This window comes from Choloepus didactylus, chromosome 16, assembly GCF_015220235.1.
Source record: "Choloepus didactylus isolate mChoDid1 chromosome 16, mChoDid1.pri, whole genome shotgun sequence".
In the NCBI taxonomy this organism is placed as follows: domain Eukaryota; kingdom Metazoa; phylum Chordata; class Mammalia; order Pilosa; family Megalonychidae; genus Choloepus; species Choloepus didactylus.
The window spans coordinates 56289703-56304602 of NC_051322.1; the positions used below are offsets into that span (position 1 = coordinate 56289703).

Genomic DNA, 14900 nt, shown 5'->3' on the forward strand with positions numbered 1-14900 from the left:
GTCACTGTTCCAGGCTCATCAGGTCACCGTTCCAGGCTCATCAGGTCACCAAGCTATTTCCTTCCACTCGGACGTCCCATGCAGTATTGGGAAGAGGTGGAGAAAATGAAAATATTTCTCACTGAAATACACCTTTGCTGGTATACTATTTTTTGGCAAAGTACTTTGTATCTCTTCAGGAGCTTTAAATGTACTTTCCTCAGAACTGCAGATTTAGCTCATTGGGTTATGCAGAATGCCTCCAGGGAGCCTCAGGGCCGAGCCTTATGCTGAGGAGACTGGTCTGCAGGTCGGACTCTGAAAGAAGGAGTTTTAGTTATTTTTGAATTCACATAAACATGTTAGTATATGTCACTATGACAACCATTCATCTTTGAATTCTAAATCTGAGATAGATATAGAGCTAGATAACATGGAACTCTGCCAAATCTGGCATTGTATAAACTCTGACTTGAGAGTCAAGGGCTATAAGAAGCAAGGTGGTTAAAGTAAAACCAGGCACCTGCACCACCCCACTCTACCGTGATCTGAATTCAGAATATTCCATCACGGGCCACAGACCTGTTTCTAATGTCATGTCTTTCCCTTGACTGAAACACGGGGCCTAATGCAGATTAACGGTGCCTTAATTAAGAGAGGCTTTGCAGATATACTGGTACCACATTTCTAAACCTCCGTTTGTTGGGTGCTCTGGCTATGATTCAGCATGGTGCAAGGTGTGCCCTCCTCCCCCAAGGAAGAAGAGGGTAGTTGTGACAGGAGAAGTGGGGAGAGAGGACTGGCACGGCACGCCCTCCAGGGCCTCGGCATGGCAGTGAGAGAGCTTGTGGAAGTCGAGTGTCTGGAGGTTGAGTCTTGAAGCCCTCTTTGCCCATGCATGCTGGAATGTCTTTGTATGCCTCACATGAATGCAATTTGAAGAGCACTGAGTGGTGCAGGCTTCCAGCCAATGCTTAAATCCTCCTTCCACTTCCCATTGGATGGGTGTCCAGCCTTTGGGAAGTACCACCAAGGAGAGGGCTTGCATTGTCTTCCAACTCTGAAAATATTCAGCTATCAGACAGCCAAGGAATATTCTTTTGTTCAATATTTTTTTCCTCCTGACTTTTCTTATTTTCTCCTCCCTTTTTCACTGGTTGCACTAAAGTGCTCACACTTCAGTTCCTTTTACCCACAAACACACTTCCACACACACAATCCTCTTTCCTTCATTTCCAGGTGTCTTCCTTCCACCTTCCACTCATAGCCGTCATGTTCTTCCTGGGCTGGTGTGTGGGAGCTGAGGAGCTGTGCTCACTAGCAGTGGGAGGAGCTAGGACAGCAGGCTTTTCCCAAGTCCTCATCTGGGTGGTTCCAGGAGAGCTTTCTCATAGTGTCCCAGGGTGACCACTGTGGGCCTGCTCAGTGGCATTCAGGTGTCAGGAACCTCTCATGCTGTCAGGGACGAATCTGCTGGAAACCTTGCAGAGAGGGAAGGAGCACAAGATGGGAAAGACACATTTGACCCTCAGAGGCCTTACATCTAAGAAAGGGATGCATTTCGACATCCTGGGTGACCATGGGAGTTAGAGGCCTCATGGAGGCGCAATCCAGTGCCAGCATGATCCTGCAGAAGGCACAGCTCCCAGTAAGGAACAGAGCCAAGACTGCTGCCTTCAGGCTACCTGGTGCTGGGGTCACACACCTGGGTGAGGACTCTGCCAGCCCAGCCAGCTGCCTTGGCAGCAGAGCTGACAGCCTGACACTTAAGTGGATTTTTTCTCTGTAAAACAGGTTTTAAGTATTTGCAAGTTTGGTCATTTCAATGGTAGACTACATTTATAAAACATTTTCTGTTTCATTTGGGATCAAACTTGGCCTTGATTTCAAGTTGTTTTATATAGTGCTCAAGTGAAGAAATAGCCTTCTCTCTTTTCTTTTTTTCTTCTCAGTTTGTCAGCTGACAAGCCATTGAAATTAAGAATTTCTTCAGTTTCATCACTGGTTGATATTAATTTGCATGGATAAATTTAAACTTTGCTCTTAGCTGGGTCACAAGGTAGAATTGCCTGGCATAAATATTTAGTTTTTCCAGCTGACTGAAGCTCTCAGTGATAAGAGTATAGCAGCTAATGTTTCTTCCTGGAACTTGACCTTCATAATGCGCATTGTTACTTTTACTATTATTGGAATATACACGCCTACTAATTAGTTGTGTACAATATGTAGAGAACCAAACTTCATTGTATTAGAAATTACAACAGTATCTTTGTAAATTTCCAAGAACTCTGAGAGGGAAGGAAATAAAATACAGTTTGCATCATTGAGATTTTCATTACATGTCCAGGATCAGTAGATTTTAACAATTAAAATAATTGCAAGACTATTTAAAAATAATTATAAACCGATAGACAAGTCCATTGCTATATGTTAAAATAGCATATTACACTCTCCTGAGAGTCTAGGTTATTTTTAGGGAAATCTGGATTTCTGTGCATATGTTCTCTCAATTCTTTCTCTCTCCCTCCTCCTCCCTCTCTGTTATTTGGACCAGATGGGTAACTTTTTTTTTTTAATAGAGAAGTTGTAGGTTTACTGAAAAATTATGGAGAAGGTACAGAGTTCCCATATACCACCACTCCCCTCCCCACCGCCACCAGGTTTCCCTAGCATTAACACTTTGCATTAGTGTAGTACCTTTGTTACAGTTGATGAAACAATATTATTATAATGACACTATTAACTGTACTCCATAGTTTATATTATAGTTCACTGTTTGTGTTATAGTTCTTTGTTTTTTGTTTTATTTTGTTTTGTTTTTAATTTTTATTCTGGTAACATATATGTAACCTAAGTTTTCCCATTTTAACCACTTCCTAATATCTAATTCAGTGGTGTTAATTACATCCTTAATGTTGTGCTTCCGTCACCACCATTCACTACCAAAACTTTTCCATTGTCCCAAACAGGTACTGTACCAATTTAGGATTGACTGCCCATTCCCTATCTTTACCCTGGCTGCTGGGGACCTGTATTCTAGTTCTGACTCTTAAGAATACGCATATTCAAATTTCATATAAGTGAAATAATACAATATTTGTCCTTTTGTGTCTGGCTTATTTCACCCAACATGATGTCTTAAAGGTTCATCCATGTTGTAGCATGAATCAGAACTTCATTCCTTTTTATGGCTAAATAATATTCCATTGTATGTATATGCCATGTTTTGTTTATCTATTCATCGGTTGATGACACTTGAGTTGCTTCCATCTTTTGGCAATTGTGAATAATGCTGCTATGGTGTGGAAGTATGTTGGATTTCCTGCTTTCAACTCTTTTGGGTATATACCGAGAAGTGGGATTACTGTGTCATACGGTAATTCTATGTTTAACTTTCTGAGGAACTGCCAAACTGTCTCCACAGTGGCTGCACCATTTGACATTCCCACCAACAGTGACCAAGTTTCCCTCTTTCTCCACATTCTCTCAAAGACTCATTTTCCTTTTTTTTTTTTTTAAATGATAACCATTCTAGTAGGCATGAAATGGTATTTCATTGTGCTTTTGATTTGTGTTTCCCTAATGGGTAATGATTTTGAGCATCTTTTCATGTGCTTTTTGGCCATTTGTATACCTTCTTTGGAAAAATGTCTATTTAAGTCTTGCCCATTTTTAAGTTGGGTTGTTTGTCTTTTTGTTGTTGAGTTGTAAGAGTCTATATATTCTAATTATTAAACCCATATCAGATATGTGGTTTCAAAATATTTTTTCCCATTGTGTAGGTCATCTTTTTACTTTCATGTTAAATTCCTTTGATACACAAAAGTTTTACTTTTGATGAAGTCCCATTCATCAATTTTTTCTTTTGTTGCTTGTGCTTTTGGAATAAAGTCCAAGGAACCATTGCCTAACTCAAGGAGCTGAAGGTTTTTGTTTTTTTCTAGGAGTTTTTGTTTCCAGATGGTTAACTTTTCATTTCCTTGAATGCTTATATCCTGAGTTAGTAAAAGAAGTAGAAAGATGTTTAAATTATTTATTCTAGGTTATAAAATTGCAATCAGATTACCTCTGCTTTTAGAATTTTAGGAGTTTTTCTAATGACTGAGAAATAATCTACCCATTTAACTGATGATAAAGACATGTCCTCCTTGACATGATGTTCACAGTTTTTCATTTACTTGGTAACTCATGTAAAGCCCAGCAAACTGGTATTGAACGGCTGATCCCTAATAGACATTTTCCTGTCCCATTCTGCTGTGTGCTTCCCCATGGAGATACATGTGAAGAAGTGGGAACACACACAGTGATGTTTTAACTCTTTAGATTCCTGAGAAAACAAAGCAATACCACTTTGGTGCAAGCACTCCCGTTCTTCCTGAGCCACCATAATAAGGGAAGGGCTAAAATGCCATGTTACCCCCAGCCCTCTCTTATTTCCTCAGTGAGCATTTTAGAGTCTTCATAGTGTTATTGGGGAGGTGGAGCTAGAGCCAAACTTACAAGTAATTAAAATTTCCTTTATTCCTTTAAAATAAATCACATCCTATTGGGTACAACAAAATGAAATGTAGAAAGCAGGAAGAGAGCTGAGCTGGAATTTGTACCATCTGTGTCCCATACTGGCCAAGGGACAGCTGCCATTGTAGCAAGTCCCTGTTGTCTGGGCATGTGGGTGGGACATTCATGCATCCAACACTTAGAAGCCCATCAGCAGAACTTACAGATGACCCCTCCTGCCGAGGCTTCAGGAGGAGCAGACGTCCTTTCCCTCACTGCCTCCCTCTTTTAAGAGCTGAGCCAATAAGCCTTGCTGCTGTCTGAGTAGCTGCGCTAAAGCTTGGCTCCCTAGGGTCCAGGTGAAGTTTCCTAGCCTTCAAAGCAACTTGCCTCAGTGCAACCTTGGAGGTCTTGGAAATCGTATGTATTAATTGTAATGATACTAGCTAATGTATATTGTTCACTTTATGCATGCCTGGCACTGTTCCAAGTGTTTTATATGAATTCGTTCATCAAATTGGCACCAGCTCCCTGTGAGAGAAGTAATGAAATTACCTCACTTTGGAGAGACGTAAGGTACTCGGTCAGGGTCACACACGCAGTAGGTAATAGAAATGGGGTGTTTGATTTCAGAGACCATTCTTTTAGCCACTCTCCTGCCTGTGAAGCTTAGGACTGGGCTAATTGGAACCTGGTTTGTTGCTCCTCCTTTTCCATCCTGCCATTTATACTCCTCGGCTCTTTCTTGTACATTTTATGATTAGTATCACTCTAAATGTGCATGTTGTAAAGCAGCCCGGTTTCTGTGGTGCAGGGTTGTTAGCTTCCCCCATCCTTTTTTCCCGCCGATCAGAAAGTGTGAGGTTTATAAATAATATTTCTTGCTTAACCCTGATTAGAAAAACAGCACATACTCATTTTAGATAATTTGGAAAATACAGAAAAGCATAAAGAAGATAACTAAAATTACCTTTATTACCAACTCCTTGACATAACCACTATTAACTTTTTGGTGTTACAACCTTCTGATATTTGTTTCTGTGTGTGTGTGTGTGTGTGTGTGTGTATAAACATATATTTTATGAAATTCAAACATTTTGGAATAATGTTGCTTGGTAACCTGTTTTACTCAACGTTTTGCCATCATTCAACAAGAGTGTTTTATCTCAAAGGACTTGTCATTCACTGGAGGCGTTGAGAAAGTCCAGTGCAATGTGATGAACCCAGGTGCAGTGGGCATATGTAAGAGCCTTGGGGGGAGGGGGGACACTGCAAGGAGTCCTCTGCCTGAGGTCAGGAGGACATACTCAGAGCCTGTAATACACTGTCGCCTCCTTCAGGAACCGTACTAGCAAGGTTAGCCGACTGGCACGTCCAGCCAAGCAGCAGGTACTCTAATCTAATCTGAGACTGAGTGGTAACTTGTGACAGTAGATTTGGTACTTCAGGAGTTTGAAGGACAATGAAATCAAAGAGCGCTGAGTGCCAGGATGGTTGAGGAGGAGAGATGTACTGGATCCCCAGGACAGCCATATCAGAATACCACAGACCGGGTGGCTTCACACAACAGAATTTTTTTTTTTTTGGAACTTTAAAAAAAATATTTTTTATTTATTTTTAATTGGTGTGAAATGTACATAATATCATTTTAACTATTTTTTCATACCCCCCAGAAATTAACAAACCATAGTTGTTCCTGAGCATTCCCATAACATTAAGTTTACTCTCCATAACTAATCTGTTCTTACTAGATTATTGTTCCCCCTTCACTATTTGCTGTCTATTGCTTGGTTCCCTACATTCTACAATATAAACCATTTATTTTACATTTTTCACAGTGTTCACATTAGTGGTAAAATATAATATCTCTCTTTTTGTGCTTGGCTTATTTTGCTCAGCATTATGTCTTCAAGGTTCCTCCATGTTGTCATATGTTTCACGACATCGCTCCTTCTTACTGCCGCGTAGTATTCCATCGTGAGTATATCCACTCATCTGTTGAAGGACATTTGGGTTGTTTCCATCTCTTAGCAATTTTAAATATTGCTGCTATGAACATTGGCGTGCAGATCTATCTGTTCGTGTCATTGCTCTCAGATCTTCCGGGTATTTACTGAGAAGTGCAATTGCTGGATCGAAGGGTAACCCTGTATCTAGTTTTTCTAAGGAACCGCCAGACTGTCTTCCAGAGTGGCTGTACCATTATACAGTCCCACCAACAATGAATAAGAGTCCCAATTTCTTCACATCCTCACCAGCATTTGTAGTTTCCTGTTTGTTTAATGGCAGCCATTCTAATTGGTGTGAGATGATATCTCATTGGGGTCTTAATTTGCATCTCCCTAATAGCTGGTGAAGCTGAACATTTTTTCATGTGTGTGTTTTTTTTTTTTTTTGGGCCATTTGTATTTCCTCTTCAAAGAACTGTCTTTTCATATCTTTTGCCCATTTTATAATTGGGCTGTTTGTACTATTGTCATTGAGTTGTAGGATTTCTTTACATATGCAAGATATCAGTCTTTTGTCAGACACATGGTTCCAAATATTTATTCCTATTGAGTTGGCTGCCTCTTCATCTTTTTGACAAATTCCTTTGAGGTACAGAAGCTTTTAAGTTTGAGGAGTTCCCATTTATCTATTTTTTCTTTTGTTGCTTGTGCTTTGGGAGTGAGGTCTAGAAAGTGACCTCCTAATACAAGGTCTTGAAGATGTTTCCCTACATTATCTTCCAGGAGTTTTATGATACTGTCTCTTATATTGAGGTCTTTAATCCATTATGAGTTAATTTTTGTGTAGGGTGTGAGGTAGGGGTCCTCTTTTATTCTTTTGGATATGGATATCCAACTCTCCCAGCCCCATTTGTTGAATATACTATTATGTTCCAGTTAAGTGGTTTCGGGGGCTTCTTCAAAGATCAGCCAACTGTAGATCTGGGGTCTATTTCCGAATTCTCAATTCGATTCCATTGATCAATATATCTCTCTTTGTGCCAGTACCATGCTGTTTTGACTGCTGTGGCTTTATAGTAAGCCTCAAAGTCAAGGAGTCTAAGTCCTCCCACTTGGTTTTTCTCTTTTAGAATGTTTTTAGCAATTCAAGGTATCTTACCCTTCCAAATAAATTTGATAACTAGCTTCTCCAAGTCTTCAAAGTAGGTTGTTGGAATTTTTTTTAGTTCATTTTATTGAGATATATTCACATACCATACAGTCATCCAAAGTGTACAATCAGTTGTTGACAGTACCATCATATAGCTGTGCTTTCATCACCCCAATCTATTTTTGAACATCTTCCTTGTACCAGAAAGAGTGAAAAAAAGAATAAAAAAAAAAAGTAAAAAAGAACACCCAAATCATCTCCCCCTCCCATCCTATTTTTCATTTAGTTTTTTGTCACCATTTTTCTACTCATCCATCCATTCACTGGATAAAAGGACTGTGATCCACAAGGCTCTCACAAACACACTGTCACCCCTTGTAAGCTGTATTGCTATACAATCGTCTTCAAGAGTCAAGGCTACTGGGTTGTAGTTTGATAATTTCAGGCATCCATTTCCAGCTGTTTCACTGCAGTATAACCTAAAATGTGTTATCTATATAGTGCATAAGAGCGCTCACCAGAGTGACCTCCCAACTCCATTTGGAATCTCTCAGCCATGGAAACTTTGTTTTGTTTCATATAACATTCTCCTTTGGCCAAGAATATGTTCTCAATCCCACTATGTCGGGTCTAGATTCATCCCGGGGAGTCATATCCCACGTGTTCAGTGAGATCCCACGTAGCAGGGAGGGCAGTGAGTTCAACCACCAAGTTGGCTTAGCTAGAGAGAGAAGGCTGCATTTGAGCAACAAAGTGGTACTCAGGGGGAGACTCTTAGGCACAATTATAAGCAGGTTTAGCCTCTGCTTTGTAGTAATGAGCCTCATAAGGACAAGTCCCATTATAGAGGGCTCAGCACGTCGAACCATCAGTCTTCAGTGTTTGTGAGAATATCGGCAACAATCCAGGTGAGGAAGCCCAACACCTCTGCATTTTCCCCCAGCTCCTCAGGGGGGCTCTGCATATATGTTTTTATTTTCTGCCCAAATTACTTTGGGATGTGTCGCTGTTTCACACTAACCTATGCAAACCTACCAGGTCTCACTACCTATTAAAAGTTCCATGTGTTTATGGTATTTGAACAAACTGTATGAGTTAAATTGTTCAGGAAATATTGCTCTTGTACCAACTAACCATCTCTTCCCTTGGTCTCACATGGAATTTGAGGTTTTAAAATGCAGTCAGTATTGTCCTTTATCCTTTGGCCCAGTTTGCCCTAGTCCTAACCACATCAGCTTCATTCATATCTCTAGCTGATGTCTTGATTCTTCAGCTTTTTTAACAGTTCCTATACATTCTAATACTGACATTCGTATCTGCTGAGTTCTAGCTCTGAGTTTCATGTGTCACACAGAGACCAATCAGGTTATACACAAAGAGAACGGCATTTCAAAGTTTGGAGATAGCCATCACAATTCAAGAATGGATTTGACTGCTGTAAGAGCTTACAATCTAGGAACCATAACAATAATCCTTCCCCTGTTAGGTTGTGCTCCAAGATTAAATTCTGAATTTACACATTGTAGTTGAGTCCATATTGGTGAGACATTATAGTGTTTACCTTTGTTTCTGGCGTAGTTCACTCAAAATGAGGTCCATTCACCTCATTGCGTGTCTCACAGTTTCACTCCTTCTCACAGTTGCACAGTATTCCATTGTGTGCACACACAACAGTTCACCATTTTGTTCCTCAGTTAATGTACTCCTAGGACACCTCCAACCACTAGATCATGCACACTCTCTCCATGAACACCAGTGTGCAAATGTCCATTCATGTCCCCACTCTCAGATCGTCCAAGTAAGTGCCTCCTAATGAGGATGAAGGACCTTATGGCACTCACCTACTTAGCTTTGTGTGGAACCACCCCATTGTCCTCCAGAAAGGCTATACCATTCTACCTCCTAACCGACAGTAAATATGTACATCCTTCTCTCCGTGTTTTCTCCAGCACTTATCCCTGTTCATATTTTTCCACACAATTTTATAGTGCTTTATTCACAAACCATTTAATTATCCAGTGTACTATCAGTTGTTCATGGTATCATCATACAGTTGCGCATTTATCACCACAGTCAGCACTTGAACATATTGATTACTATGAAAAAAAAGTTTGTTTGTTTTTTTAAGGTTGTTGGAATTTTGATAGGAATTGCATTGAATCTGTAGATAAGTTTGGGTAGAATTGACATCTTAATGACATTTAGGCTTCCTATCCATGAACATAGAATATTTTTCCATCTTTTTAGGTCCCTTTTTATTTCTTTTAGTAAAGTTATGTAGTTTTCTGTGTATAGGTCTTTTTTTTTTTTTTTTTTAATCATCATTTTATTGAGATATATTCACATACGACGCAGTCATACAAAACAAATTGTACTTTCGATTGTTTACAGTACCATTACATAGTTGTACATTCATCACCTAAATCAATCCCTGACACCTTCATTAGCACACACACAAAAATAACAAGAATAATAATTAGAGTGAAAAAGAGCAATTGAAGTAAAAAAGAACACTAGGTACCTTTGTCTGTTTGTTTGCTTCCCCTACTTTTCTACACATCCATCCATAAACTAGACAAAGTGGAGTTTGGTCCTTATGGCATTCCCAATCCCACTGTCACCCCTCATAAGCTACATTTTTTGTGTATAGGTCTTATACATCCTTGGTTAAGTTTATTCCTCGGTACTTGATTTTTTAAGTTGCTATTGAGAATGGTATCTTTTTCTTGAGTGACTCTTCAGTTAGGTCATTTCTAGTGTATAGGAACATTACTGATTTGTGTGCATTAATCTTGTATTCCACTACTTTGCTAAATTTGTTTATTATTAGCTGAAGTAGCTGTGTCATTGATTTCTCAGGGTTTTCCAGATGTAAGATCATATCATCTGCAAATAATGACAGTTTTACTTTTTCCTTTCCAATTTGGATGTCTTTGTTTTCTTTGTCTTCCCAGATTGCTCTGGCTGGCACTCCTAGCACAATTTTGAATAACAGTGGTGACAGTGGGCATCCTTGTCTTGTTCCTGATCTTACAGGGAAGGCTTTCAGTCTCTTGCCATTGAGTACTATGCTGGCTGTGGGTTTTTCGTATATGCCCTTTATCATATGGAGGAAGTTTCCTTCACTTCCTACCATTTGAAGTGTTTTTATCTAAAAAGGATGCTGGATTTTGTCAAATGCTTTTTCAGCATCTGTTGAGATAATCATTTGATTTTTCCCTTTTGATTTGTTAATGTGTTGTATTACATTGATTGATTTTCTTTTGCTGAACCATCCTTGCCTGCCTGGAATGAACCCACTTGGTCATGGTGTATGATTTTTTTTTTAATGTGTCTTTGGATTCGATTTGTAAGTATTTTGAGAATTTTTGCGTCTATATTCATTAGGGAGATTGGCCTGTACTTTTTCTTTCTTGTAGCATCTTTACCTGGTTTTTGTATTACAGTGATGTTACACTTCATAAAATGAATTAGGTAGTGTTCCATTTTCTTCAGTGTTTTGAAAGAGTTTAAGTAAGATTGGTGTCAGTTCTTTTTGGAAAGTTTGGTAGAATTCCCCTGTGAAGCCATCTGGCCCTGGGCATTTATTATTTGTGGGCAGCTTTTTGATGACTGATTGGATCTCTTTGCTTGTGATTGGTTGGTTGAGGTCTTCTATTTCTTCTCTGGTCAGTCTAGGTTGTTCATGTGTTTCCAGGAAATTGTCCATTTTGTCTGCATTGTCTAGTTTGTTGGCATACAGTTGTTCATAGTATCCTCTTATAATTTTTTAAATTTCTTCAGGATCCACAGTAATGTCATCTCTCTCATTTATTATTTTGTCTTTATTTGGGTCTTTATTTGGGTCTTCTCTCTTGATTTTGTCAGTCTAGCTAGGGTCTTGTCAATCTTGTTGATCTTAAAGAACCAACTTTTGTTATTTATTGTCACTGTTGTTTTTTTGTTCTCTGTCATTTATTTCTGCTTTAATCCTTGTTGTTTCTTTTCTTGTACTTGGTTTAGGATTAGTTTGCTGTTCATTTTCTAACTTCTTCAGTTGTTCCGTTAGTTCTTTGATTTTAGCTCTTTCTTCCTTTTTAATGTATGCATTTAGAGCTATAAATTTCCCCCTCAATACCGCCTTTGCTGCATCCCATAAGTTTTGATACTGTCACACAACAGAATTTTATTCCCTCACAGTTCGGAGGCCAAAAGTCTGAAGTCCAGGTGTTGGCAGGGCTGGTTCCTTCTGGAAGGCCCAAGGGAAATGTGTTCCTCACCTCTCTCCTGGCATTTGGTGGTAGCCAGCAGTTCTTGGCATTCCTTGATTTGTAGATGCATCCCTCGTCTCTGCCTCCATTTCTGTGTCTTTGTGTGTCCTTTTCTCTCTCTAGTAAGGACACTCATTAGATTTAGTAGATTTAGGGCCCACCCTAATTCAACGTGGTCTCTGTCCTTACCATAATCACTTCTGTAAAGACCCTATTTCCAAATAAGGTCAGATTCTGAGGTTCCAGGTGGGTATGAATTCTTGGGGTGGGAGTTGGGTGGGCATTGAGCCAGGCCTTGAAACATGGGTACAATGAGAAGCGTTAAGGGAAGAGGAGAGGGCATTCCAGGGAAGTGTTTGCCCTAATAAGGCTTTTATTCTAATGCCTTAAACAGTGCCTGGTACATAGAAGTACTCAATTAAATATTTGTTTAATGAAAGCATGGACTTGTCTAGATTGGAAGTAATATACTTCTTTTTGATAGTAAAAGAAAATCCAACTCTCATGTATTATTGGTGGGAATATAAATTGGTGAAGTCTTTTTGGAAGACATTTAGCTTGATGTTATATGTCAGACTTTTAGACAGCATAACTTTGACTTAGAAATTCCACTTAGAGTAATCTACTTTAAAGCAGTATTTGCCCCTGTATTTAAGGAAACATGATTAAATATATCATGATATATCTATCTATGGACTCTTAAAATTTTTTGACAAGCAGGTATAGCATGTACTTCTGTGCTCAAAGCTGGTCTCAGTGCTTTGCAAATATTAACTCATTTAATGTAATCTTAAAACAACACTTTGTGGTACATACTATTATCCAATATGATTGGTGAGGAGTCAGGCACAGAGTTTCACTGGGCTAAAGGTCACACAGCTAGAAAAGGCAAAGCCATCAGGGGAACTCAGTCTGGTTCAGTGGTCTGACCATTACACCATCCAGCAGTGCAGACAGCTTGATGGATTCACATGTATATATGTAGCAAGACCTCTAAAATACTGTGAAAGGGGAAAAAAAGCAAGTCATGGGTTCATTCACAGAGCTGATCTCATATATTAAAAAACGAAACAAACAGGAAAGTGTATCTGTATATGTATATTATGTGTAAATACACAGGAATATATACCACAAAGCTGATGATGCTTTGCCTCTGGGGAGAGGAACAGGAAAGAGAAGTGAAGAAGTATTTTCATGTTTTTTCTATAATTTTTTTCAAGAAAAACATTTTTTTTTTAAGAAGAAAGAGCCTGGGAAATCTGAATTATGATAACCTGGGTAGACCCAGTTTTCTTGAGTTGTCCCCAATAGTGAATTTCTGGGTTTAATGAGATCTTATTGTGTATATGGTTGTATATTTCTTTTTTTTCTTTTATCTCTTGAGATCTCTGTTCTCCCTGATCTCCCCAGTGAGACAGCAATACATCTATTATTTCTCTTAATTAGGTTGAGCTGCTAAATGTCTGTGCTTGTTCTGCAATGTTTTATGGTTGTGAATGAGCTTATATTCTTTTAATGTGCTCCGATTGCAGTTTTGTGAAGGGTACATTATTTTTTACTGTCCTGATTGTTAAGAATTTGCACATTTAGGAAAAAATATCAGAGAAGTCAGGTGGCATTTGGCCTGGATTGCCCCCTCAGGACTGACCCTGCGAGCGGGACCTTACCTAGCAGGCTCCAGGAGAGCCCCGATCCCTACGGGAAGGCTGAACGGTGTAAGGGGAAGGCTGGGAACATGATCAGACTATTCCTTCTGTTAACCAGAGAATACCAAGATAAGTTCGTGACTCACTAAATTATTGAAAGGGCCTCTCAGTGTTGTTTCCTGGGGTTGGCACCCAGCAGACAGAAGGTTGAGAAGTTGCTGATAGGCAGAGACCCCCTCCCCCACCCAATTATTAAATTATTTCCGAGAGTCTACCATGGTTGTTGTCATTGTGGCAGACACTGTAAAATTTGTTCTGTGAAGTACACAATAGCATTCCAGGACCCTAGACCACAATTTATTCTAGATTTGAACGCTCAAAAAAGTTCAATGTTGTCAGTCAAAAACCCTCTGTTTGAACTTTATTTTGGAAAATTACTCACACAGAAAAGGTGTATATGGTTGATCCTCAGTCCATTATGAAGATTTTTTCCTTTTGTATCCCCATCACCTTCATAGCACATTTCCTAGTTGAGATCTAAGGCAGACTTATTAACAGTCATCATCTCATGCTCACCACCAGACTGAAGTATGAAGCCAAGGATGGTTTGGGCAATCTTTGGAAAGATTCGTGAAATTGAACTGACATTAATTAAATTTTATAGGTTACTGTTCTCCAAGATCTCCTTTCCAAGATCATGTTATGTAAAGATAGCAGCAGATAAGTTTGCTATGTCTTTTGGAAATAACACTTCATTTTTTTTAATAGGAACTCTCCAAGATCACGATGCCAGTTATTTTTAATGAGCCTTTAAGCTTCCTACAGCGACTAACTGAATATATGGAGCATACATACCTCATCCACAAAGCCAGTTCACTTTCTGATCCTGTGGAAAGGATGCAGGTAGGTGTCAAGGAAGCACTGGAAGTGGTGTAGAACTGCTGGGCCTCACCACTGCCACTTCCCTCCTAACTCCCCCTGTCAAGTCCAATGCCAGGCCAGGAAGTCTTGTCAAAACCTAGTCAGCATGTTTGGAGTGTCCTCTGCTCTCATTCTTCTTCCCTGTCCTCTAGTCAGAGTCCTCTGTAGTCGAAAGGCTGATGAGACTGCAGGGTGTTGGTGAGCTGTTTCTGAGTCTTAATTGTGGGTGTAACATTGGAGTGTTAGGGAAAAATAATTTCAACCTTCCTTCTTTCAGACTTTCTCAGGTTGTTTCCAAAAAGGAATGAATATACACACATACAAATATATATGTGTGTATATATATATGTTTATGCTTATGTGTATGTATAAGTATACATACTACTGTATAGTAAAACAAAAGACAAGGGATTGAGCTGTTTTATTTTCTTTTAAATAGAAGATGTTTATGTGAAATACATGAATAGACTAAATACAGGCAGATTACAGTAGACACATTGTTCTCCTT

The 14900-nt window shown here is 39.2% G+C and overlaps 1 protein-coding gene across 8 annotated transcripts in view; it reads left to right on the forward strand.

Moving 5' to 3' along the window:
• OSBPL1A (oxysterol binding protein like 1A) overlaps window positions 1-14900 on the forward strand; it is a 360414-nt gene that overhangs the window by 317339 nt on the left and 28175 nt on the right. For all 8 annotated transcript variants that reach the window (XM_037806384.1, XM_037806381.1, XM_037806383.1 and 5 more), the window contains one exon: window positions 14240-14374. In XM_037806384.1, coding sequence (XP_037662312.1) covers window positions 14240-14374 — 135 coding nt within the window. The remainder of the gene's footprint in view (window positions 1-14239; window positions 14375-14900) is intronic.